General features: G+C 42.8%; 1 protein-coding gene across 3 annotated transcripts in view; it reads left to right on the forward strand.

Annotated features, from left to right (window-relative positions):
- Nucleotides 1-263: 263 nt before the first annotated feature.
- The window catches only part of slc22a23 (solute carrier family 22 member 23), a 35811-nt gene continuing 8824 nt past the window's right edge, over nt 264-27250 (forward strand). The window contains exons 1-6 of one of the 3 annotated variants that reach the window (XM_044031445.1): nt 264-326; nt 438-1103; nt 8816-8919; nt 9047-9201; nt 22557-22725; nt 24706-24833. In XM_044031445.1, coding sequence (XP_043887380.1) covers nt 633-1103; nt 8816-8919; nt 9047-9201; nt 22557-22725; nt 24706-24833 — 1027 coding nt within the window. In that variant the 5' untranslated portion in view covers nt 264-326; nt 438-632. Of the gene's footprint in view, nt 327-395; nt 1104-8815; nt 8920-9046; nt 9202-12433; nt 12793-22556; nt 22726-24705; nt 24834-27250 lie in introns of those variants that run through there. The other 2 variants (XM_044031438.1, XM_044031454.1) reach the window with 2 other exon arrangements.

Below are 27250 nucleotides of genomic sequence, written 5' to 3' on the forward strand. Positions count from 1 at the left end.
CCCGAAGGAAATTGTAAATTAAAATATGTTTCTGATTGTTTTGTTTTTATTTAAATCACCAAGTCAAGACAATTTGGTTAGTCCCTGTGAATGACTAAAATGCTAAATTATTTAAATTAGTCTGAAACTGTTGTGAGGTATGAGGCAATGAGCGTTTTCCCCCAGTGAGGATGATAACCAGGTGGCCATGTTGTGAGTTTAGAGTCGACATTATAGCTTTTGTGGGCAGGTGTGTTACCTGTGGCTCCTTCAGGAAGGAAGCAGCTCTCTCCTGCTGCTGCTACAGCTGACCGACGCGCACAATGATGAAACACACGACGGAGCAGGTCGTCAAGTAGCCTATCCCGCCTCGCACGGAGTCACTATCTTTGTTTGTTTGTTTTATTTGTGTGTTTGTTTGTTTACGAGCTTTCGGGGCTGCCCTCGGTTTGTTCCAGGTGGCGGCCGCGCGGAAGTGCCCCCCTGACAATAAAAGAGGTGCGTCTTGTTTCCACACCAGCGGACTGACTGCGCACGGCGTTCACCGCCGCCGGGGCTGAGGGGCGCTGACGCATTGTGGAGTCGACAGGGGGGAGTCGCACTGCAAAGCCCGGCTTCGCAACACAACGGAGGCATCTCTCGGCGGAAGCGCGATGGCCGTGGTGCAGCTCGACACGGAGGACCACCAACCGGAGAACGGCTTCGTGTCCCCCGACACCACGTCGCCGGGGCTGCTGACACGCATCGACGGCGCCGTGCTGCCGTTTCTCGGGGGCTTTGGGAAGTACCAGAAACAGCTGATCGTGCTGACATGGATTCCGGCGTTATTCATCGGATTCAGCCAGTTCTCTGACAATTTCCTCCTCGCCCAGCCGAACAGCACATGCGTCCAGCCTTTGGCCAACAATGCGACTAATAATCGGACCGCGGGGTTCTCCTCGCTGCTGTCGGACAGCTCACGGAACGGCAGCGCGCGGGCAGCTCACGTTTATGCCAACGGGAGTCACGGTGGCTACAATGACAGCAGCGGCAGCAGCAGCAGCGGCAGCAGCAACACGCAGTGTAACTGCAGCGAGTGGACATTCGAGCTGCACACGGGACTGGTGCAGAACGTGGTTACCAAGGTAAGGATGAGCGTGTTGAGGATGGGCGTCCTTTTCTCGTCTCTCCGTGGCACACTATCTCCTCCATTCCTCCGTGATTGAGTCACTTAAGTGAAACAGTGCAATTGTGGCCCTTATCAACAGCACTCTTTTAAAAGGACACCTTTCAGGCAGCATCACACACTCCAGGGTCAGTGTGTAAGCCAGGGTCACTGCTCTTCTCATTGTTTTATTCAATCAATTCATCATTGGGTTCAATACATGTAAGAAAATAGTGCAAAACGTCAATCAGTGACTACAGATATGTAGAATTATTGTTATTTACTTGAAGAAACACAGGGATTCATCCATGTTATGTCATGAAATGTCAAGAAAATGGTTAAAAAAAAAACCTAAATATATTCATTTTACTGTCAGGGGAGCCAAGAAAGCCAAGCATATACACATTTCAGAAGCCAACAAAGAAAACGTTACCACGTCAAACACTCCCACCGATGAATCTGTCGTCTAAGTAGCTGGCAAGTCATTTTAGTAGTAAGCAAATATATTGAGTCAACTGTCAGAGGAGCATAGAAACCAGAGCCCATTAGTATTTAACAGGCAGGGATCACAGAAATGGTTTTAATTTCATTATAAAAGAAACGCCCACATCTGTGATCAAAGCAGTTGACGAGTAATTTAACAGTTGATTATTTGTCGATTGATTCATAAAATGGCATTCATAAATGTCTTGTATTGTCCACAATCTAAATATATTCCGTTTTCCTGTCAGAGAATCACATTTAATAGGCTGAAAACACAATTATTAACACTCATAAGAAGTAATCATTCATCCCAATTGCTGGCGATTGATTTAGCGGTCTGTTATTAATTGATTAGCTGTTGCTCCTCCGAATACGAACTGTGCTTAAATCACGTTCCCTTGACAGCTTCTTGAAAGTAGCAATGGCTGTGCCTCCACTGTTGCGTCCGCTGCATGTATTTCCAGCTCTGAGTCATTTCATCACTGAGCCAGGACTTGGCTCAACATCGGACCTTTATAAATCTATCAGGAATGTAAATGGGAGATTCCAGTTCTTCCATTCCAGCTCTCGCCAGGGCTGACACAAAGTGTGACCTATGGCAGAGAGAAGTGCAACACGCATTGGCACTTAAGGCAAAACCTGCTGACGGGGCCCGGTGGAATTTGCCTGTGTGTTGTAATGCACACAACAGACACGGTGCCTTTTTTTTTTGTTGTTTTGATTTGGAGCAAAGGCCATTTGTGCACCCTTAAGCATAACACACAACCTCATCCCTGGACAAACATCACCTGCCATAACAGTGCCACAACCAAACAGCAGCGTCGGATGCACAACAGCTCCATAGTTGGTGTTCCTGCTGGAGGAAGAAGGCCAAGCTGCGATGGTGCTCGTTTACATCAAGATTTTATCGTTGTCTAGTTTGCGTGATAAACAATGTGCGAAATCTTCACAGAGCTTGAGGAACAGGGAGAGTAGCTGTGCTCATTGTTGAGTTTTTATCATTAAGAGTCAAAATCTTGACAGACTTCCAGCCATTTTTAAGAGTGCGATGTTGAAGTTGGGCTTTGTAGTTTCCCAGTGCAACGGCTGAGGTCGTCGGACCCCAAGCTTTACGTCCACTGTGATGCCAACAGCCTCGTCATTTTTTTTTTTAATCATTGTTAATGGACTCATTTGAAAGAAGCAACTAAAATGTAGCTGTTGCTTTTCAATTTAAGTATGAGCTCGGGAGTTCTTTTTAGTCTGGATTTCATTTTGTGTCCGTTGGGTGATTTGGTAGGTGTGGTTGCACAAGAAGCATTTTATTCCAAATATTCAAAACGTGCAGCTGAAAATGAAGTCATACTCTGGGGGAAATCAATCAAGTGGGCGTTTATTATTACAAATGAACCAAGAAATGTACTGAGGCTTCTTTTATAACCACTTCAGCTCTAAAACACTGTTGTGACCTGTAGATACAAACCTCTCTGTTGCCTTTGCACACATAATGAGAATGTCATGTTGACACTACCACCACAGCAGACCAGTGACGGGGTAGAAGTGTGTCGCAGTGCTCGTCTTCCCCCTGACCATTGCAGGCCACATTCTGACAAGGTCACCGTCGGGGAGGGATTGAGTCGGGTGACACGCAGACGAGTCTCCAAATGGAGCCAAAAGTGAAACAGAACTGACCCTGACCTCACAATTGTCCCTCCTGGCAACCCGTCACCTCGCTGTCCTTATTTTCCAGACACCGGGATGACACTTGCAGCAGGAAGTGATGACGTGGCATTTCGTTCCTGTGTTTGGATTGCATAGGCATAACTCCACATGACTGGGCTCAGCGGCCTGTGACACACGATCCCTGAAAAGCGGAGCCAAGGCTCGACACCGATGAAATGTGCCAGCAAGTGCTTACCGCGTACTACTCGGTTAACCGCGCCGTGATATCAAATGTGGTTGACATGTAAATAAATGTAGGCGTCGGCCACTTTAGGTTTTTACCGAATCCGTAGCGCAGGAATGCCTCCGTGCTCAGTCGTTTGTCTGCAGTCACAGAGACGACAGCCTTGATGGAGGCGGCAGAGGTTGAGGTGCTGGTGAAGGATCCAAAGTGGTGAATGTGGAGACTCAGCCTAATTGAGTCAAAGCTCTCCTCAGGGTCCATCTTAATTGGACTGAGCCTGAGAAATGAGAATGTATCATTACTCCGAGACGGATAGTCTCTCTGCAACTTAACCCTGAGCTCCCATTCAGATGTGGAGCAGCTGTACATGCTCTCTAAGACAGTGGACTGAGAGTGTCTTCACAGCGAAGATTAACCTCTCTATCGATCCCCCTTTTTGTAAGCTGGCTTCAGGCGTATTCATCAGCGACACGTGGCATTCAGGAACTGATAATGATTTTTGTGTCTGAAACTGAATTTAGGACTTTTGGTAATACTCCGCGGCTGGACGCGTCCCAAACGACAACACCGTCATGCATTTAAGATGCAGTCAATCTGGAACATGGTTTTTGCTTAGTTTTCAGTCAGTAACTCCCCTTTAAAATGATGAAGTCTTTCAAATTCTAGGGAGCATTCTAAAATCTCAATCTCGTCCATGTTTTTCTCTATTTTGCATTTTTAAACTCCACTACTGTGTTGAATTTGTCCGTTTTATTTTATATTAACTTTTGTCTGTTTGATTTATCTTCTTATATAAGATGTAAAGTGTTTAGAAAGGAGCTTACAAATACAAATTTATTATCCTTATTATTAGTTTTTCTGCATTGAAATGATGAGACTGACGCCTATATTTTGTCGACATGCGTATGTATATTAAATCCAAAGAATCATTTTTATTTTTTTCCATTTTATTGCGTGTAGATGTCACCATAATAATAATCGCAATTCAAAACTCGCTCTCCAGTTGATCTTCCCTCTGTGCCGATTAAAAAAAACTGCAATTCAATACATGAATGTTAAAAACATCATTTGGTTCTCATCCTAACATTACATCTTGTTTTAAACCTATAAAGACGGAATTAAAGCTCGACTTAAAAAGGTGTATCGCAGATTAAACCGCGATGTGTCAGAAAGAATTCTAATGGATCACGACTGCTCATTGCCGCTAAAAAGCTAAAGCTTTCCCCACATGGTGTGAACAAAACCACACCAGGGAATCAAACAATTCCCATGATCCCATGCTGCTACCTAACTAGGTCTTTTGTTCTGGTTTTGATTAAGAGAACCCTAGCGGCACAAAATGACATACTGTGCGTTTAAATGATTGTTTTATCGCATACATCGTCGTTGATTCATTTCTTTGTGTTTGTTGTCGAGCTGAAAGTCAGTCCACAGATGAACAACCGCCAACTCTTTACATAATGATGAAGAGATTGCTTCCTGTTGTCTCATGTGTGCAATGTTTGAATCTTACATTTTGGCCAATTGTGTCATTATTCTCTACAAAATAATGTGTAGTTCTGCAGCAAAGTACTTGGTCGTAGCATGAAAGTAATCATTTCTCGCCCAAGTTGACACCAAACATAGCGCCAAGTGACACAGTCTTTTTTTATTATTATTATTATTGGTTTTGTGTTTGTATTTCATGTGAAATGATGGCGCCGCTTCCCCTCAACCACATTTAAAGGCGGATCTGTAGAAATGTAAATGAGTGACGCTTTAACGTGAGCTCGCGCGTATCTGTGCTTTGCAGAACTACGCGTCGGTCGTAGCAACTGGGTTGGAGCGCTGTATGGATGTGATATGCGCGGCATGTTGAAAAGCACATCAGTAGGGACACCCAGACCCCAGCATGAGTATCTGGTGGTTACACGCCCATAGATGTGAAAGATGATACTGTAGTTGAACGCCACGCAGGCCTCATCTCTGCTCTGTCCCCCTTCTCGCTGTTTACCCAGCTGGCCCGGCTCCTTCCACAGACTCCAGATCAGTGTGGGACACTTTTGAAACAGTCTCAGCTGTTGAAAGGCGATGACCCCACTGCAGATACCCAGTCAGCACACAATGACAGCCACTCGCAGCGTCAGCTGGGAGGACAGACGCTTGTGCAACTGAAAGATAAAACTCGAGTTGAGGCTCCTTGCGTGTGTGTGTGTGTGTGTGACAAGAGTGTGTGCGGCACATCTGATAAGTACTGTTTTGTAACGGGGAGGAACGGGCGTTACGGGGCGCCTGACCCTTGGCCCTGCTTTGAATGTGTTTTTGTGGATCGCGCGATGGAATTCGTTGTCGGCGGGTCGTCTCTTTGGCGACCGCGACGTGTCGCCGTGCTCCTCAACTGTCAACAAACGCAGGCGATGAATAATAGATTGACAGGAAAGGGGTTTATTGTTGTTTCACTGTCACTGATGGTTGCCTGGAAAATGGAACTTTACAATCACGCTATTGTCGCTCCTCCTGGTGTGTTGTGTTGTGCCTGAATGCCACAGTAATGAGTAATTTGTCACATTTACATAATACAAAATATGCTTGAGGAAATGTCGCATCAGGCTATGTCTTCATTTCCTGGACTTCTTTTCGAGCTGAGATAGAAAGTCAATGTGTACGCTATAGATTTCTATTCCCTTTCTTTTTTGTCTCTGCCACCACATTACAGGATTGCATCCCTTGAGTGAGGCAGTGTTGCTCAAACTTGCACTTGGAAGCAGAAAGAGTCAGATAACCACAGTGATGGTCTGTTGCTAGGCAGTAACTATGCAGCAGTGTCTCCATGTTTTTTTCTTTTCCCCTATCCTCTCCTCACAACTGCTTTTAAGCATTTCCCTCTCTGCGGCTTCCTGTGATGCCATCTTTCCCTCTCCTCTTTGCATTACTCTCTAGCTCGGCTGTATGTTCTCTTTCTGCATTGTATAATCTCAATTCCTGCCTCCTCCTGGGCTTTCCTTTGTCTCCCTCCCCTTCCTCCCCCCTCCCTTTGAACCACCCCACCGCTCTCTAGTTCATCGAGTGCAGAAATGTGCAGCTGCAGCTGAGAGTGTCTTCATCTGAGCTAATGAGACTCGGCCGGTGTGTAGTCCGATTTGGCGGCCGGTCATTTGCGCGAGGTCGACAGACACCCTGGGGACTTTAAGTGACTTCCTCACGGCCCCTCATTGTTCTGTATTTTCTACCTAATAGATTTATATGCGTCTAACTGAACTCCATCTCACGCTGGCTCCTATTCATTTCTCCCAAATTAGCAAGACAATAGCAAGGGAGCAACTGGCAGAAATTACAAGCTGCATTTGACTCTGAGGTTTCTTTTGTTCTGATATAACTGAGAATCTGTCTATTTTCTTCTCTCTTTTTTTTAACACTCATGTTAATAGTAGAGTATTAGCCTGGAGAGAGAGAGACCCGGTAAATAATGCATACAAGTTGGGGGCAAATGAGGCACGCTAATGATACTGTAGCAATGACGACCTTTCATTCTCTTGCTCTCTCGGTCACACATTTCCAGCCCTTGTGAGACGCCGCTGCTCGGCCTGTGCCGTGTGACTTGAGAATGCTGATACAGTGCGACGGTATTGGTCAGCTGTCTGCGCTCGAACTGCAGCTGCCTTTTTCTGTATAGTCACCAAAATATTATCCATGTGACTAGCACTGGAACCTGTGTAACTGCAGACTCAGAGTTTAATTTCCATTTGTCATGGCCCTCGAGGAGGGAAGCTACTTTTTTTTTTTTTAGCACATTTAGTTTTGCTGTGATTGTGCAATGCGAACTTGTTTGCTTCCCTTTGTCTTTTTCCTCTGCTGACATCAATACTGAAACCATGAATGAGTGGCATGCCGGGATCATGTGATTGTCCCGGTGGCCCTGGGTAATCCTGGAGCGTTCCATTTTGGACGAGTCACTAAAGGGGAGGTTACAGCAGGTTAGAGAAATGGAGGAACAAACTAGACTGACGCTGTATTAAATATATATGAGTTTACTTGGCATAGTGAAAAGATGTGGTGAGGCCGCCTCCCTAATGCACCTGCTATGACCACCAAACCAATACTTGCTCTGTCCTGTTGGGAGGCACGAGTTGAATATTGCTTGTTGGAAGCAATTCTGTATCTATAAATGATCATTCTTGCATTAGAATATTGAGTAGGGCTGCACAATTAATCGAAATCTTTATCAAAATCGCAATAAAGCCTCCTGTAATTTTCAAATCACAGGAAGTGCAATATTTCCTGAAGCCAACATGTGTAAAATGACCATCCTTCCAGTCATCTTCTACCACTTTATCCTCCACCTGAGGGTTGCGGGGGGGTGCTGCGCCAATTTCAGCTAACAACCATCCATGCTCACAATCACACCCATGGTCATTTTAGTGTGTCCACTTTACCTAATGGCATGTTTTTGGACTGTGGGAGGAAAACCCACGCACGCACACACGGGAGAGAACATGCAAACCATGCAGAGAGACCCGGGTCATGAGTGCTGTGTGAAAATTACCATTTCAGATTCCTCCGGTAAAATAAGCGGCAATTAGACGTTCATTCGAAATCGAGCCATTCTATTTTGATGGCGTCAAATTACACGTTTTGATTGTCACAATGATCACACAGTCAATATTGAGCTGAAACCCGCAAGCACAAGCTCCGTCCCCAACTCGCAGCATCAACAGTACCTGCTCGGATCATTCCGTAATCATGTCCGATTGTTTGTCAAAGTTGCTTCTCGGTCTCGCGGCAAGTGCACATACCCCCCACCGGTCTTTACGTTTGCTGCTGCTGCGCCTCTGTGCAAGTGCGAGCTTTACGAGGTCTGTTTGTCACAACTTGTCTTGGCGTTCTCAGTTCATGCAGAAGGAATTACTCACTGTGCATTGTTTACACTCGGCGATCCCTCAGAGTTTCAGTCGGCAAGTAAACTTGGCCTGTAGCTTAGCATCTTAGTGGACTGCAGAGGGTGAGAGAATCAATAATAAAATAGGTCACCTTTCAGACCTGATTTCAGGAAACGAGGGCGATTAATGGAGATGACTTGATTCTTGCTGTGGTTTTGCAGATCATTTTGTACGTGGCGTCACAAGTTAGGAGTTAAACCTGAGGACATTAACAAGTGCATACATTTACGGGGAAATCACCAACTATTGTGGATGTTGCTTGATATTTACTGTACATGGATAAGGGGCGCTTTGTTGTGGAAGGCCATGATTGAAAGGGACAAAAATGACTCAATCAAAAAACATAGAATAATGAATGTCAAACTTGCTTGTCACTAATGTCTGTGTTTTCTTCATGTGCCTCGACAGTGGAGTCTGGTGTGCGACTCGGCGTGGAAAGTCCACATCGCAAAGTTCTCTCTGTTGGTTGGATCAATATTTGGGTACCTGGTGTTCGGGATCCTCGCAGACTGGTAAGCTATTCAACAAAGTGCAGTCACGCTCATATTGAATGGCACATACAGTATGTCCAATAAAAAATGATATATTTAAGTGCCCGTAATCCTTTTTCTTGTCTTTTTTTTCTACCATTTTTCTTAGGTTTGGCCGCCACCCAGTGCTGATCATATCAGTGCTGTTCATGCTGGTGTTTGGTCTGTCTGTGGCCTTCTCTGTCAACCTCCCCATGTTCAGCACTCTGCGGTTCTTTGAGGGCTTCTGCCTCGCGGGGATCACGCTCTCGCTCTACGTCCTCAGTAAGTGTGTAGCTCCCAACCCGACTCCCGCCCCCCTGTGGTAAATTGATAAATCATGATTTCAAAGCTGCAGTGCAGCCGTACTGAGGGAGCCTCTGTGGGTATACAGTAGCAACGCAGGGGCAAGTGGGGAAAAAGAAGTGTTTCACATTACTGGCACAATTTTACCGTTGCCTTTGGGCTCTCTTGAAATAGAAGGAGTCACTTCCTGTGTGCTGTGTGGGAATGTTGCCGGGCAACAGTGTTGTGTTAATAAATAATAATAATATAAAAAGTACACAGAGTTGTGGGAATATGCGCTACACCTTTTAATACATTCAAATAAGTAATCTTTGTACATGAATTTGTGTCTCCCCCCCTTCATGAAATCTGGCGTCTGTCCATTCACTATACCTGTGTCGATTGTTGGCCTCATTTGAGCCGTTTGAAAGCTACTTGTTGCTTTGACTCACTTGTGTAAGTGTTTCCTGGATTCAGTGTTTGCACTAAAGTAGGCTGTAGGTCAAACAGGTTTGTTTGAGAGGCTGCGTCGAGGAAATGGAGCCGCTCTCATTTCACTGGAAGTTCAAAGCTGTAAGGGGCGTGTTTTTTTTAATACGTCAGTATCACTGATTTGTATTGTGACCAAAAATGACACTGGAAACTACTACACATTTCATACTTTAAATTAAAACTTTATATTGCGCTTTTCCAGTCTTGATGACCGATCGTTGGGATAAATAATCATAACAGAGAAAGTGGCAATCTTCTTCGCTATTTACTGTTCATTGAGGTGCAGCAGCACGTCTTTTATTTAGATTGTAATCCACGTCGCTGCTCAATCAATACCCTGATAATGAATGATGGCCTCACTAACTTCACTCATCACGCGGAGATGAATCCTCACTCTTGACGTGACCTTTTCTTTAGATGAATAGCTCTGTAAGGAATGTTACGCGGGTTCCAAAAACTGTGCGCGAGCAGATGCTTTGATAGCCTCCTGATAATTGGTGCTGCAGCCGATGCACATTATGGGCTCGGCAATGCAGTTTTTTTTAACAACATCAATTGACCAGTTTAGAGGGAGGTTGCTGGAGTGAATGGAAGGGAGGAAACAAGGAGGGTGTAAGGTGATGAAGGAAGGAGTCTTCAGCATCCCGGTCTATATTAGGCCGTTTTATTACCGGGGTAAAAGGAGAAGGGTGGGGCAGATGGAGGGGAAAAAGCCTGCAGTTGGACCGGGCAGCACGCCTCTTTTATCATATTTAAATGAAATTGGCAGGAGCGTCCATTGCTTTCACAATAGCCTACAGTTTAGTGTTCAATAAATCAACCCTTGTGGTTGGAATCCAATGAAGTGAAGTGAAGTGATTTTTTACAACATTACCCTCTATGACTTCCATACAGTCACAGCTATTTATTTTCATTTTTTTAAAATATATGCCGTGCTTAACAAATATTCATTAGCCGTACCTAACATAAAAACAAGAAAACTTACATATTTTAGAAATCTTTAAAAGTGTCATTGTTATTTATTTAGCAAAAGACAAACTGAATTCACCCTTTTTATGCACAGATTTGGGCCGTTTTTAACTATAATTTGAAACCTGAATCAAGAAATAATACTGTGCTTTACTATTTCTTCTGTTTTTTTTTTTTTTCGTGTCATGGAAAATATCAGTTTGGTTAAAGAGCTTCTACATACTGGTGCGTTAACCATTACATTAATGATTTTGATCATTACTGCTGCAGCTAATTTATAGGGCAGCTGTGGCTTCGGGCGGTGGTCTAATACATTTACTAAGCACTGCACAAGAACTGGGAACATTTACTACATGATGATGGTAGAATGAAATGAAATGAAATGGTATAGCAATATTTAAATGTAACTTAGCTGAGCTAAGGTTTGACTATCCTTAATAATGCAAATGCATATATTTATATTCATGTGAGAGCAGAGCTACAATGTAGCAGGGCTGCATTCCAAGTAAATGACTGAATATCGTCAGCGAGAGTAAAGGGTTTTAATTATCGCTCATATATCCTCCTCCTCCTCCTCCTCCTTACTTTCAACTAACACGTCCTCTGCCCTGCTCCGCCGTTCTCTGCCTACCCGCTTCCTCATTTGAATCCTCTGCCTTTTGCCTTTCATGTGAAATTAAACTGCAGAGTGGACAGCGTTATTGCTCTCTTGCTTTTATTCTAACGTGAGATAACCTACTGTATGTATGTGCGGTGTTAATGTCACACTGTAGCCTCCACACAACGCGCTTAGAGTTTCTGCAGTCAAAAACAGCGGTCGCCAAGCTTGTCGGTACCATGATAGTGTGGAGTTTGGGTAAATAACTTGTATCGAACAGCAAACACAGGATCCTCGCAGTTTGCGGCTTTAGTTTGGACTTTTAAAGTTGGACCTTGACATGTTGTCCAATCGATGGGATCAGGACAATTTTTTTTTTGTATTCAGTTGCTCATGAAATAATGAAACGTATTCAGTCATTGCGCTGCTTTGTGTCCTCATGACTGTTTGTAATTGATCGTTCAGCGCCTGTTTTAGCACCGTGAAGGAAACTCGGCTTGCAGCGGGGCTCAGCCGGAGTGACGTTCCCTTTTAGCTTTGCATATTTGTGTAGGTTTCGTGTCGCTGCACTGCCACCCTTATCGCGCATCATGTGTGGCCTCGGTCACATGATATTTACCCTGTAGCTGTTCTGTATTGACAAAACTCCAAAGGAGTAGGTCCAAGAGGAGGAGGTGGAGGTGGAGGTGGAGGAGGAGCGCAGGCAGAGAATCAATGTGAAATTTTATTTCTGGTGCGGTTATTTAATGACATTTGAGCAGATGATGGGAGTTCAGCAAATGTTGCAGTGTACCACCGAGGGCTTGACACAGTGCGTCGGTCATGTGACATCCACGTACATGTAACGTAATAAAACACATGATCCTCTTTTGTGGCTCGCTTTGTTTGACTCTGCTTACAAAGGGAAGTTGAAGCCAAATCCCAGCTTTGGCTATGCTTGCTCTAGAGACGTTGCACTAATCCCCCTTTCTCATCGGTTTGCGAGCGATTCATGCCCCTTCAAGCCCAGTGCCGGTGTGTGTGTGTCATCATTTTGTTTTGAAAATAGCAATATGAGCATTCAGACTGTTCTGTTTGGAGTGGCTGACAGCTTTATTATATATTGTAAATTTTGTAATTAGCACCCTCCCCCCCTCCCCCCCATTGATCCGTGTAGGCATCCATCAGAAGAGCTGTGAGGATATAGATGAGCCTCTTTGTAGGAGTGTGAAGCGTTTTCGTTCCACCAGGAAAGGCCTTTTTGGACCGGCGCCCAGTGCAGTGGTGTGACATGGCTGATATGATATGACACTTACTCAGCTCCTGACGTTAACTGCCAACACACTGAGACAGAGCAGAGAATTGGTGGCGGGTTTGTTTTAGACGGTGGGAGGGAAATGGGACCAGCGAGTTCAGCGAGGAGGAAAACAATAGCCTGTACAGCTGCAGAGGAACATGGAAACTGCAAAGGGGGGGGATATAGAAAGTGAGACTTTTTTGACGAGTGTCCGACAAGTGGATCGTCTTTCGCACGATGACTGATTTGCTTGCAGGTTGGTGTGGTTGTAATGTTTTCTTTTGCTGACGAGATGTCATCGACACGATCCAAGTCACACTGGTCACATGTCTGATATTCATCATTGAGACTTGGGTCATGTGATGATGTAGTGTGAGCCCTGGAATAGGGACAAGGAAGTTTCGTTTTGTGTAGTTATATCATGCATTTATTTATCTGTTAGATCCAAGGTCCATGTAATCACTGCTCGGATCACTTTTTGAAGATTGCAAACTATTGTGACCCAATGCATGATTGACTGTTTTGCTGCCATTTAGCTGTAACACCTTTTTATTTTAAATAGATTAACCAGCCAATTCCAATAGAACAACTGCATTGTAGGCATGTTTTTTAATAAATGGCAATCAAATAAAAACCTTCTCTGATATTAGGGCTGCAGCTAATGACTATTGTCATAACTGGTTCATCTGTTCAATGTCTTGTTTTGTCCTCAAAACAAAAACACGGAGCAAAGACACCAGAAAATATTTGCATTTCAGAAGCCGAAAAACCAGAAAAACTGTTTAATTCTCCAAAATAGTTGATTAATTTAGTAGTCCATTAATAATTGATTAATCAAGTAATTGTTTCAACCAGTTCTCTGCTAATGACTGGTCTAGTGAGTGCAATCTCATGTTTCCTTTGTTTTTGAAGTCCGTTATCTGACGATCTCTCAGTTTGTGGCCAGTCTCTGCGGCAGTGAGACACCGCCTCGAAGGCTAATGCATCTCCACGGTATGTTGGATCCAGAGAAGTAAACCGGCTATAGCAAGTCATCTGACTCAACGCTGCCATTTATAATGCGGGGGTTCCGTCGGTGAGCGTCTATCTAGCGCTTGTAGCATCACCGCGCCGAGCGAGCCAGCAAAAAGCCCAGCTCACGGTGTCTGTGGTACTGCCCCCCATATACAAGCCCTCGCTGCAACTCGCTGAGTCATGCTCGTTGGCTGCACCGAGTGTTTGTGTGAGAATTTTAGTGATCAGCTTGAGGCGAGGTGATTGTGTAGCGGGGCAGTGGGCCAGAGCTTGCTCTCTGTTTATACACAGGCCGTATCATGCACTCGCATCTGTTGTTGTTTTTTTTTACCCCAGGACGGATCCATTTCTACACCAAATATCAGTGTGACACAAGGTTATTAGGCTGACAAAAGTACGCGTTGCATAACGCGCTGAAATTGAAGGTTAAAGTGCAGCTTCTTGCCAGTGAGCATACTGTCGGTGTGTGTGTGTGTGCGTGTCCTCCATCTTGTGCCTTCTAATTTAGTGAAAGCAACCGCTAAATAGTCTTAAAAAAAAAGCAGGAAAATTACACGTGACGTTAAACTCTTAAAGTGCTTCCTCAATTTCCATGTCTGACGAGGAGGTGGCATGTCTTTACATGACAGGGCTGTGTGTGTGTGTGTGTGAGTGTGTGTGTGTGTGTGTGTGTGTGTGTGTGGGAGAAGCCAGAGAGAGAAAGAGAAAGACAACAGGCAGAGCACATGATTCTGTTGGGTCACGCATCATAAAGAGCGTCATGACTTTTCTGTGGGTGACCTTTGACACACATGCTCATGATTGCTCTGTGTGTGTGTGTGTGTGATGATCTACAGCAGTGTTTCCCAAACTCTTTACATGGTAACCGACATGTTTAAAGATAAATTACATTGTTGACGAGAGCGAATTTGTGCTGTTATGTATTTTACTAGAGCTGCAACTAACGGTTATTTTCATAATCAATTAATCTGTCGATTATTTTGTCGATTCATCGTTAAAAAACCCCAGAAAATATCAGAAAACCTTAAAAATGTTGATCGGTGTTCGTCAAACCTGGAAATGATGAAGTTCTCAAATGTCTTGTTTTGTCCACAAACCAAAATAATTAACTTTGAATGGTTTATTTGTTATCCAGAGCAAAGAAATGAAGAAAATACTCACATTTAAGAAGCTTAAACAATCGGAAATCTTGTTTTAATCATGAAAAAAAAGCTTCAAACCAATTAATCAATTATTAAAGTAGTTGTCGATTAATCGTCTCTATATTAGCTCTATATTTTACCAGACCATTCAGCTGTCACTTCTAGTATCATTTTGAATAAGTAAATCAGACATTGCCAAGAGAGGTAAATACATTCATCCTCTATCAGTCTCGAAGGGGGAATTTCCTTCTCTGTATCCTCTACTAGAAACCTTCCTAGAATTAGGAGCAGCAGGCAGCCACAGAGCAGCACCCAGGGAGCAATGGGCGTTGGGTACCTGGTGGGGACTTGAACCGACAACCGTCCAAGTTCCCTTTCCACTTGGAAAGCCCTGCTTGGCCGCGGGGCTGCCCTATGTTTGCTGAATTAGTCACGGCTTTGTTTCGTGCACGTTATTTCATTATTTTATAATTAACCAGCCAGAGATCAGGGCAATCCCCGCAATGCCTTCAGATGGTGAGCTGCGTTAAATGCTCATCCAATTCATGTAATTGTTCAAAACTATCGTCCGAGAGTGTGAATTTGTCTTGTTGTCGTTCGTTTGGCAACACTCGCCTGTTAATATGCACCACAAAATGCCAATAATGAGACCACATCCTGCACTAGAATGACCTCGTTTTCCAAGCTGATGTAATTCTGTGGTTCGGAGTTACACAAATATACACAACATGCATTATTTATACAAGGACTGTTAAGAGGTTTTTTTTTAATTATTATTATTATTATTAGTGTTATTTCATTGTTCATGAATAGCTTCATTTAAATGTACTTGAATGAAATGAATGAAGCTACTTTTTATATACTTAGTATGTATTCTCTTCTGTTTTAATTGTTTTTATTTATTTTTTAAAAGATGGTGAATGTTAAAGGGGGCGAGAGGGGACTTTTTGTTGTTGTGTGTTTGTGTCATGATTGTAAATGTACTCAAGGAAGTGAATGCAAGCACTGGACTGTTTATCAGGAACACGGGGGAAGGAATGTGGTATTGTGGCAACATTAATAAATTCTATTAAATAAAGTCTATTGCAAAAGTCTATTGCAAGAGTATTTGCTCTGATCATGTGACGCTTTTGGAACAAATCCAATCAAGCAAAGCACAGACTGTTTCTGAGTGCACAGGCCCTCTGGCACAGCATGAGATACACAACGTCTACACTTAAAAATAAACACTCGTTTCATATAGGAGATGAGACGAATGTGCACTGATAAAATAAAGCAACACTCTCGACTGGTCATATATGATTGGGTTTGCCGTATATCTCAGTATCAGTGTGTAAGTTAAGTAACGACGTGTGACGACACATCCCCTCTCATCTGAGATGTTATGTATATGGGTTTGTTTCTGTATGTACAGGATGATCCTTGATCATTTTTTGACTGTAATGTGGGGACTACCAAAATACTACGGGCACTGAACCAAAGTCACTTGGATATGACTTGTTTTGCTGACTCTGTACTTTCACTCCTGACATTTGAACACAAATACTCTGCCTGTACCTTCTGTACACTCCTTACATTTCTAAAAACAGGCTCTGTAGGTATTGTAGTCGCAAACCAGTAGTCAATAGATATTGGATTGAAGTTAACCCTTTAAGGGTTTTTTTTTTTTTTGCTTATTTTAACCGGGTCAGAAAATGTCCTGTGAGTAAGTGCTTTTGCCAATATCTGGCAGTTATTTACACTTTACTGCATGTTAAAGTAGTGTATTAACAATTTAAAATGAAGAAAAACTAAAAATGTATTGAGAAAAAACACTGTAGTTGTACACAAACACCAGGTTTTGTGTGTTAAATTTGAAATGTGAACATTATAAAGCATATTTTCTGTCTCAAAGTGTTTTCCCAACTCTCTCCTCTGGTGACACAGACGCAGATTCGCCGGCTGGCTGGCCTGCTGCAACAGCGCGAGTGAAATTACCGTAATAACCCCACGTTGTTTTCGTCGTGCAACTTCTCAGCTTTCAGAAACTGTTGGAATTTTGCCGATAGCACAAACCGTCGCGTGATTACAGTAACGCAGAGTGCGTGCGCGCATGCATACGCGTCGTCTGTGATGCGCTCGGTGTTAAATACTGAATCAATATTTGTACTTCTGACTTCTGCACTTCTGTGTACTTTTGCTACCCCTGCCTGTATTTAGGTGGATTCTCTCTGTGGTAATAATACCACTGGTCTATTAACGTCAGCACACAGATGAGGTGTAAGGGTCACGACAGCTCTGTGGGATTTTCTGTGTACATTGATTCCTTTATGTCGCTGTCGGGTTCCCGTTTGTCGGTACAATCTGGGCTGACGGCAGAATTTTGTTTGCCGTTCTCCTCTCGTGTTTGCCACTGATGGATATCATTCAGTCTGTCCTCAGCTGAGTAACATGTGCCAGATCTGGACTCTGGAGAGAGAAGCTTTTCATTTCCTTCCATGTGGCTATGCCTCCCGGTTACAGCAGCCAGGCCTGCCTCACTCACACTCTCGCCACTGCAGAGATGTTGTGCTGCGATCGCACTGACCCGACTATGGCGACGTTTTATGCGTTCTGAATGTCAAGGATGGCTCTGAAAGGGAGGGAGGGTTCGACTTAGACTCTACTGTCTACACGGTGCGAATGCTTTTCAGTTGAAGAGTGGCGTTTTCCACGGTCCACGCATTGAACTGTTCTCATCTCTCCCTTTCTGGCTGTTTGCTGATTAATAGGTTAAGGTGCAGACCGAGTTGTGTTTTTTTTGTCCCTCTGAGCAGGGTTAAAGTTCCCTTTTTATGTGCAGCGTTTGCATGTTTGGTTGCCTGACAGACTTCCTCCCGTGACACACATTAGACTTACAGTACTTGACTTCCCACGTGCGTTTTTTCCTTTTCTCTTTCCTTATTTCATGATCTAATTGATTTTTTTCTCCATGTTTTTGACGAGTGTAAAAGACTGCATGACATAAGACCTGCAGCTATCTCACGCTGCAAATACCAGAGTGAAGTCCAGTTACCGGCCAAATCAGGACACTCGACCTTTGCACTTTATTTTGATGAAAGAAATAGATGCTGTGTCTTACGTGACACAGATGGTTCCAGTGTGTTAGGGAAACAAAAAAAGACTCCCATAGTTCCCATAGAAGGAATATCTTGGTTTTTGTACTGCTCTTTGTCTATGTGGGAGGAAGCAGGGTGAAGTGGTTTGGTAGAAACGCTATCAAAAAAGAAGAAGACGAAAGACCTCTCCTGGTTGTGGTTCATTTGATTGATGATTGATGGAAGTTTTGCTCACAAAGGTCAAAGGAAAGTGTGGCTCGTTGGGGCTTGTTGACATTCTTTCCAGCGCCTGATAAGAGACTAATCAATGACCTTATTCCTCATGAATTGGCCTCTTTTATTGCTTGGTAGATGTGGAAATACCTCAGAATTACTAAATACATAGGACACCCAATACAATAAACTTCTACTGCTGAAGCACATCTGCAAACTTTGGTTGAGTTATTTGAGTTATTTGAGTTACTGCTGGAAGTTAATGTTGCCTTTTTCAACTTGTTTTTCAAACCAGTCAATTCTTCTCTGACCTCTGGCATCAACAAGGCATCTTTAGCCCAGAGAAGACTGTTTACTGGATATTTTAAAACCCCCAGTGCGTGTGTGTGTGTGTGTAAATCTAAAATACTGATGCTCAGTTTGAACGTCAGCAGGTCATATCGACCACCATTGTCCACATACTTCGATGCGTTGAGTTGCGGCCATGTGATTTGCTGATTAGTTATTTTGCAGTTGAACAGGTGTACCTAATAAAGTGACCAGTGAGTTGACAATGTGGTCTGAGACTGCTTTATTAATCCACTTTGCTCATATTGCGCTCAGGTTTAAAGTCTGGTCAAGGTCTTTCTTGGGTTAATTTTTTTGTGGTGTGGAATAGAGCTGCAACTAACGATTATTTTCTCGATTAATCGTTTGGTCCATGAAATATCAGAAAACCTTAAAAAATGTCGATCGGTATTCGTCAAACCTGGAAATGATGATGTTCTCAAATGTCTCGTTTTGTCCACAAACCAAAATGATTAACTTTTAATGATTTCTGTGTTATCCAGAGCAAAGAAATTAAGAAAATATTCACATTTAAGAAGATTAAACAATTGGAAATCTTGTTTTAATCATGAAAATAGCTTAAAACCGATTATCGATTATCAAATTAGTTGTCGATTAATAATCTAATCTAGCTCTAGTGTGGAATAATGCAAATCTTAAAGAGGCACAAAATGTGATGAAGAATAATATGAAAGCTTAACAGAGGATGTTTTTTTTTTGTCTGTCATTATACTTTATTGTCCTGTCACACTGCCCTAAAATTCACTGTAAACAAAGCACAGCTTCTTTTGCTCATTTGTACCCAGAAGGATCTGGATTAGTACACTGTAGAATCATCAGAACACAAACTTGGAAATCAATTTTCATTTCCTGTCGTTAACCTGACAAAAGCCTTTGTTTCTTGTCAGCTGGACTAAGTCTCTTCATGCTTCGTCGGGACAGATTCTTGGTTGATTGTGGACCTCAAGCGAAAAGTGTCCTCCTCTCACAACCACTTTAATTAACGTGGGATAAACAAGGCTGCGCTTACACCCGCACTGTTGGACTTACTTTATGGGATTGCCGTTTGCTACCGAGGATTCAATTCACATTTCGATCCAGTCGACGACAGAGGTTCGTTTGGTCCTAATCAGGGAAATGCGACTCGCTGACAGTGCTGCACTGGCCTGTCAATCAGAAGTGGTACCACAAAAACTAATTAGCAGTTCAGCACATCCCTGAATTGATCCATCGTTATCCATCCGTGACTACAGCTTTAAGGGCGGAGAGGTTTAACAGTGTATCGATAAAAGAGCAGCAGCGATGGTGCATCTACCAAGTCGGGTTTGGATGAGCCTCACACTGTCCACCCACATGAAGATGAGCCAAACCTGTAAGGTCGGTTAAAATAAAACAAAACCTCCTTAAAACCCTTCATTACCTCCACCATTTATGGTTTATTAGTGTTGTTAACATTCATGCTATTATATACACAGGTGCCACTTTTAGTCCCCATTCAGAGTTGGTATCAGCACCCTTCTTTACAAATCTAATCTCGGAGCCTTAAGTATGCATCCTGGATGTGTCTGCTGTGACCCTATAGACGCATACACTGGTCTGTGAGATTAAAATGATGTTTTATCGACTCTGACTGTACAAAATGTGTCGGATGTGATCGGTCTCTAATCTGCCCTGATGAAGGATTGGGTTCATGTAGCTCAGGAATGTGGCCCCACGAGTACTCGCATCACCCCGGAATGTTGTGTTCTGTTCAGTTTGGGATCGTGAGTAGTCTGGATGTTGATACCAGGTCTGAACAAGGTCTTAAAGCAATAGCGCTCTCTGTACTCGGCAGTGAGCGGCGTGCCGTCGAGTGCTCTTCATTTTCCTATTTTGCCAAAGTCAGCAAACAAGCCTAAGCCTATTTGAGGATTGTCATTGGCGTTAATTGGCTCTTGGCTTGATTGTTGATGATGTCATGTCCACGTCCTGCGCAAATGCATTTAAATGTGTGTTTTAATAGTCCAAAGGTCCCATTTATGTTTTCATCCCAGAGACCCTTAGTCAGCTTCTGTGGAAAGTGTTTATATGTGACATCAGATTAGGTATTGGTAGATTTGTCTGTAGGACACAGGCTGCAGCAGGGCATTGTGGGAATGCTGATCTAGTGGGTTGTGGAGGATTAGGGTCACTAGGACTAAGGAGCTCAGGCTTCCCTTTATTTCATTGCCTCTTGTTCCCATGCTGAAGTTGAGTTCAGAATTTTATCCTCATTGACATTTATGGGCATCAGTTTGTACAACTATACGCCTTTACCCGTCTCACTTTGTAAAAACATGTTTCTATATATGGTACGATTCAGTGGTCCGGTCCAAGCACATGACGCCTTTTACATAACTGAAGTAGTCACATCTCATGTCGTCCATAACCAGTGAACCGCCACTTTTCTCCCAGAATCACACAGAGACTAAGTCCCGAGGTTAGTTGGTTCAAACTCAGCAGGTCTTGCACCCATCGCCCTCCACTCCGCTCATTGCCTCTGTCATTCCAGCTGCGATAGTGTCCGTGAAACAGAGGGCATTATTCATGTCCTCAGAAGGGGGCAAGTCCTAATTTAAATTCCGGTCTTTTCCACTGGAATGAACTGTGGCCGCTGACACCCACTGTATTATCCTGGCCCTGTCACCTTGAAAGACCCATCTACAGAGTGCTCACATTCCTGGGAAGCAGGCAAGACCCATTAGGAAGAAGGGAATAATGATGTATAACAAACGGGGTTGAATGAAGCAGGACAAAAGATTTAGGTGGGAGGGTAAGAGCAGGATTACATTAGTTTTCGCTCTCTTGGTTTGATTTAATGCTGTCCACTACACTGCAGTAACTAAAGGTCTGGACTGTCTGTGGTTGCTGACTACCAGTGTGGGGTGCATGCTAATGACCGAGTGAATGAATCAGTGCCATTCTGATAGCAGAGAGATGAATACAAGGAGCCTCTTTCTAGTTGGATCACTCTCACAGCGGCCTACTGTCTTGGTCTGTCTTCTGTTCTTCTGAACAACAACTGTATAAAGTGATTTGTCACCGTTATTTACATGTAGCTTATCCCTAAAAGCCACCTTTAATTCGTGCTTACACTGCAACACTGGGCCATTATTTAATTTCAACAAAAGGCAAGGTAAACGTTTCTTTCACAATTCTAATTTAAAGATAAAGTAGTTCATTTTATTCAACTGAGGACTTGGTCAGTTATGTTGTAATCATGGCAAACATTGCGAGTGTTGACGATGAATAAAACATTCTCTTCCTGTGGAGAAGCAAGTCCTCAAGAGTGGCTTCATGTGGAGTTCATCTTCGATATTACAACTCTTTACGACATTTGTGTGCTTGGCCCCACTTTATGATGCTGTATGCAAAAGAACACTCTTCCACCAAAGCGAGGTAGTTACCATTGGTCTACATTTATTCATCGATTCATTTCCTACTGCTTTATCCTCCACATGAGGGTTGCAGGTGGCTGGAGCCAATCCTAGCCAGGGGAACAGTCCCTCCCTGGACTAACATACAGAGACAAACAACCATTCACTCCCACATTTACACCTATGGTCAATTTAGAATCCAATTAATCTAATCCGTGTGGTTTTGGACTGTGGGAGGAAGCACAAGTATGCAGCGATAACCCATGTGCACAATGTCAGAACATCATACTCGACCTTCTACCTTTTTAAGGCGACAACAACCACCGTCTACGTTCACTGTGCCCTAACAGTGCCGATACATGCTAATGTAAAGGAGACAAATGTGGCAATTCTTCAGCTTTGAGAAGCTGAAACTACCAAATGTTGGATGGTTTTTTTTTTGTCTCAACACCAGAACTGCTGCCAAAGCACAATCCCAGTGTTTTCTATTAATGACATTGGTTCCCACACTTCTTTATTAAAAGAGCAGTCACTTACTCTATTTATGGTGTATCTCTGCGTTAAAAAGTCACAATATCAATACTACAATCAGTCATGGGAATGCCTTGGTGTCTGTGTTGCATTAAGACAAAATGAAAGCCTCTTTCTCAGACTAATCATCATCAGGATCCGTGCTGTGACCTGTCTGCCTCACCTAGTCAGAGGTGCCATTCTGTTTTGATAGTTGAGTCATCAACTCTGGGCCTTTTGCTTCAGATCCAGTGTTCTCATCATGACGAATACTTTTGTGATGCATTTTATGGAAAACCTAAATAAAAACATGCTCTCTCTTTCTCTCTTTCTTTTTTACAGGGATTGAGCTGTGCCTGCCAGGATGGCGTTTCTCCATGACCATGGTGGCCAGCTTTGTGGTGTTGGGTGGTCAGCTGCTGATGCCTGGGGTGGCGTATCTCTGCGGCGACTGGCAGGTACTTCAAGCCGTTATCATCTGCCCCCTGTTGCTGATGCTGTCCTACATCTGGTAAGGAGGAAACCCCCGAGTATCTGCTTCACAAAACACTTGTGTTGTTCTCTCTCTTCCTCGACAGCTGAAAGACACGATTCCTTTTGTCAAACGAATCTGTAATGTGTTACCCTATCAAGCATTAATTGTTTGTATAGCTTAAATGTGGCATCGGCCTTGATGAGCCAACGCTGCCGGTGCAGATGTTCATGCTCTGAACAGACATGTGGAGAAAGTCTTGCTTCCAAGGACATTTTTTACAGCAGGGAATTCCCAGCCAAATTAAACAGAACATCTTACCGTGAACCCATTTGCAATGACCTCTACTGTGAGCGCTGCAGCTTGGACTTGGGCAATAAATACTCTCGTATTCACCTTCATTTGTTCTATAATGATGCTCACAGTAGCAGAAAGTCAGCGGAAACAATAAAAAAAATTTATCTAGACATAATCACAATGTGTCTCAGACCTTGGCTTCCCTCCAGGGTTTACCTGAGCTACAATCGAGACTTAGAAATGATTAAAGGCACTCGATAGAATTATCTGTATTGGATACACATTGAAGTTAAGTTAATGTTGCTGTTGTGGATGATCTTACATTGCTTACGATCAGATAATGGAGCATGGCGAGTAAAATCAGGCACAAGAGTGTGACAAAAACTGGCAGTCATGTGTTCATTTGTTGGTCTCACTCATGAGACACAGCTTTACCCTGCAAATGGTGTGGTTTGTGACACTGATTTCCCTACACTATATAATGGCCCCGTTCAGACCTGGTATCAGCGTTCCTCCTCAGTCATCCGATCGCGTGTGGACAATGCAAAGTCATACTGTGTCACACCTGACATTACAATGCGTACTCCAGGATGTGTCTCCTTTTGAAAGCATGTGATCACATCTGGCATTCCCCCCACCCTGTGTTCAAACACGGCAAAAAAAATGATGCTTTTAACAACTTGTCTGGCTGTACAGATTGTGTATATTGTTAATGTTTGTAGAGATGCATATAGAGAGAGAGCTGTACTCACACTGCTTTAACACTAATTAACATTTGAACCATATTCAAAAAGACTTAAGGTGTTGATTCACCGATTTGCATATAGCTTTGTATTACTAGAATAGGGCTAGTAAAAATTGTGCTTCCCAACCTCAGTTTCCCCTGAGTCGAGAAATATCTTCATTTTTTCTTGTTACGTGCCCACCAGTGACACTTGGTCCGAGGCTCTAAACTGCAACGCTAATACAGCACTTTTTAGACCCACTCGTAGGGGGACGGGACCTCATTCCCAGAATGTAAACAGTGTCTGCCATCTTTGCTAACAGTTACGCTAACAGGACCAAGTGTCACTGGTGGGCACACAGCAAAGAAAAGAATGAAGATATTTCTCAACTGAGGTTGGGGAGCACAATTTTTCAAAAATACTACCCCTATTCTAGTAATAGGCTACAAAGCGCAATGCAAATCAGTATTCCTTTAAATTTGTGGTGGTGGCTACAATGCTACAATGCATGATCCCAAATTTGGCCTTAAAACGCTAAAAAAACTTAGTGCTGTCCGCATGTGATGGGATGGATTTGGTGATATATCGTCGTCCTCCCTCGTGTGATAAGATAATAAGATAAATATTGATTCTTTGAATGAACAAATGAAGACCCTCTAAAGTAAACAATCCCTGTCCTCGCTGCTCAAATGAACATGGGAAACTTGGGTGGAAGTTACCTGGCTGAAGAGGAGGGAGTTTACAGCAGGATAATGGTTCAAAGCATAGACTTTATGCACTTTGTTCTCTATGTTGTGACTAAATGGTCTCGTATCATGAAGTAATCTGTGATTCCCACATAGTCCATAGTCTTTGTTATGTAAGCACAAGACATATGTCTACATGTGTCACTGTCAGTGCCATGTCACCTCTCATCTGCATCAAAATGGAAGCGTGTCGATTTACATTAAGTGAGTCTCCCTCTAATTAATTTTACCTTCTTGTCTTTTTTCGACAGGATCTTCCCTGAGTCACTGCGTTGGTTGCTGGCCACGCAGCAGTACTGCCGCTCAAAGTGGATCATGGGACACATAGCGACTAAAAACAGGGTGAACGTGGAGCTGGACACAGACAACATCCTCACAGGTAACGCTGCATACATGGATTTGCTGATTTTTCAGAAACAGGATGTGTGCACAGACAGTACACGACCGATGTTATGTGGCATATTTTCATATACATATGCTGCTGTCTTGTCTTTTAAGTGCTTTTTTTTTGCATGTAGATGTATCCCCCCATCTGCGCTTTCCTAAATAAGCCAGATTGACAAGGTTATATCTATTTTCTGTCTTGTTACCATAGTAACACGCCACCTCAGAGGCAGCAGTGGGTGTTGAGCATTACATTATGACACTCTAGAAGGTCCATTAATTTCATTACAGCCCGGATGGGTGGACATGAGCTGCGTTGATGGTGTACAGATGCCAGATGGACGCAGGTCAGGAACTTTGACCCCTGTTAACTGTGGTCGTAGGACCTGCCAGAGGCAAAGAGCAAAGAGCAGATGTGTGTTTTGTTAAATGTTATAGCAAATATGGGACTGTATGTGACTCAAACAGTGCTGTGTCTTTTTACAGTAAATCTTTTTTTTTGTCAGCTCTGCAATCGCTCACTGACACGGGTGCTGTGTCAGATGAATTTCAGAGAATCTTTGTATGAGATCGATATAGATCTGGCGAAAATGTAAAATGATGGCGGTGGGATGTATGATGAATGTTTCTGGTGGCTCTGTGTAAACCCTGTGATGAGTAAGCAATTTGAAAAGTAAACAGTAAATGACCTGAAAGCAAATATTCATGTGGGCTAAGGGTGTGCACCAACACTCTAGACACTTCACCTGCTTTTTGCCTGCAGAGCGTTCCATAGCAAAATGTCATTAGCTTTACTAAGTACGTCTCAAAACCATCAGCCTCTGTTTCACGGCAACACAGCGATGATGGAAGATCGCACCTAACAAAACTTTAATAATCGCGCTGATTGCACAGACAGAAATCATCCTCATCAGACGTCGGAGAAACACTGTGGCAGCGATGTGACAAACGCGCAGTGAGCATTGATAATAATTTTCAATGTGTTGCATTTTTCATACACGCCACACAAACTTTTATGGGCCTAATGAATGATCAGTTGAGTGAATTATCTTTATTGCACATTTTTACTGCAGAGCCATTTCTCAGACACATTGCAAACAGGCATAAAAAATCAAGCCGCGTTGTCACAGTGAAAAAAACGTAAACTGTGCCTCTGCATCACATTTTCAGTTTACTGCTTCACATGTCTCTTTTTTTGTATTTTTTTTGTATTATATATAATTATATAATACAACTTACTATTGTATTTTTGCTTATTGCTCTTTTTTTTGCAATCATACCTGCTCACTGCCCTTTCGGGTGCAATAGATGAGAATAATGAGAGGACAGATGCTTACGACACTAGATGGTAAGCGAGGATCGTGTAAATGAATATGGTCTAATGATTCTCAACCGCAAAATCGCCCATGAGGAATAGATTTTAATTGGAGTTTATATGTAAAACATGTACAACAGTGATCTTTAGGATTTAATATGTATCGTAATGTGTGTCCGCAACATTTGGAGGAAGTGAAAGTGTGTCTGCTTTAGAGCAGCTGCAGAGAATTATCACGTGATGAGACGACAAGACGACAATAATAATACCATGTAAAAAAAATATATATACTGTATATGTATATATATGTGTATATATATATGTGTGTGGGTATATATATATATATATATATATGTATATATATGTGTATATATATATATATATATATATATATATATTACATGTCATATATTACATATATATGTATATATGTATATATATATATATATATGTATATATATATGTATGTATGTGTATATATATGTATATATACATACATATATATATACACATAGCTATCTAATCCACAAAGTGAAAGACAGAAGGGAGGGAGAAGTTCTCTGTTTTGCTTCCCTGTCTGGGAGAGTAGTATCCACACTGGCATCAACTTCCTCTCCTCTTTCAGTCGTCTAGTTTAAAATACTGTACATCCTCACTGTAGACCCTTGATTTTTTTTCCTCTCATCTCGTCCAGATGTTTTTGAGAGAGGTATTGAGGCTAGTATTGTTCAGATTTTCAAAAAAATGTGCTACGAGCTGCACTGTTAGGTGGTTGGCGGTGGTTTGTGCAACACACCGAAACACCAAACCGAAACATAAAGAGGGTTTTACGGCCCGCAAATAACATTTATTTTGTTAATATACTGGATGCACTGGTATTTCAGTTAAACAGTCGGTTTAGAAGTTTCCTGAATATCTAATGAATTTCTAATGTATAGGGAGTCGTCCTTCAACTCAAAGGTTGCAGGTTTGGTTCCCGGCCTGGTCATCACGACTGTAAAAGCTCTATATAACTACAAACCATTTACCATCTAAATATTAGTAACTTTGACAGACTTTGAGAGCTAAAATGCACAAAAAACCTAGTTCTTCTTCCT

Source organism: Solea senegalensis, linkage group LG1 (assembly GCF_019176455.1).
Source record: "Solea senegalensis isolate Sse05_10M linkage group LG1, IFAPA_SoseM_1, whole genome shotgun sequence".
In the NCBI taxonomy this organism is placed as follows: domain Eukaryota; kingdom Metazoa; phylum Chordata; class Actinopteri; order Pleuronectiformes; family Soleidae; genus Solea; species Solea senegalensis.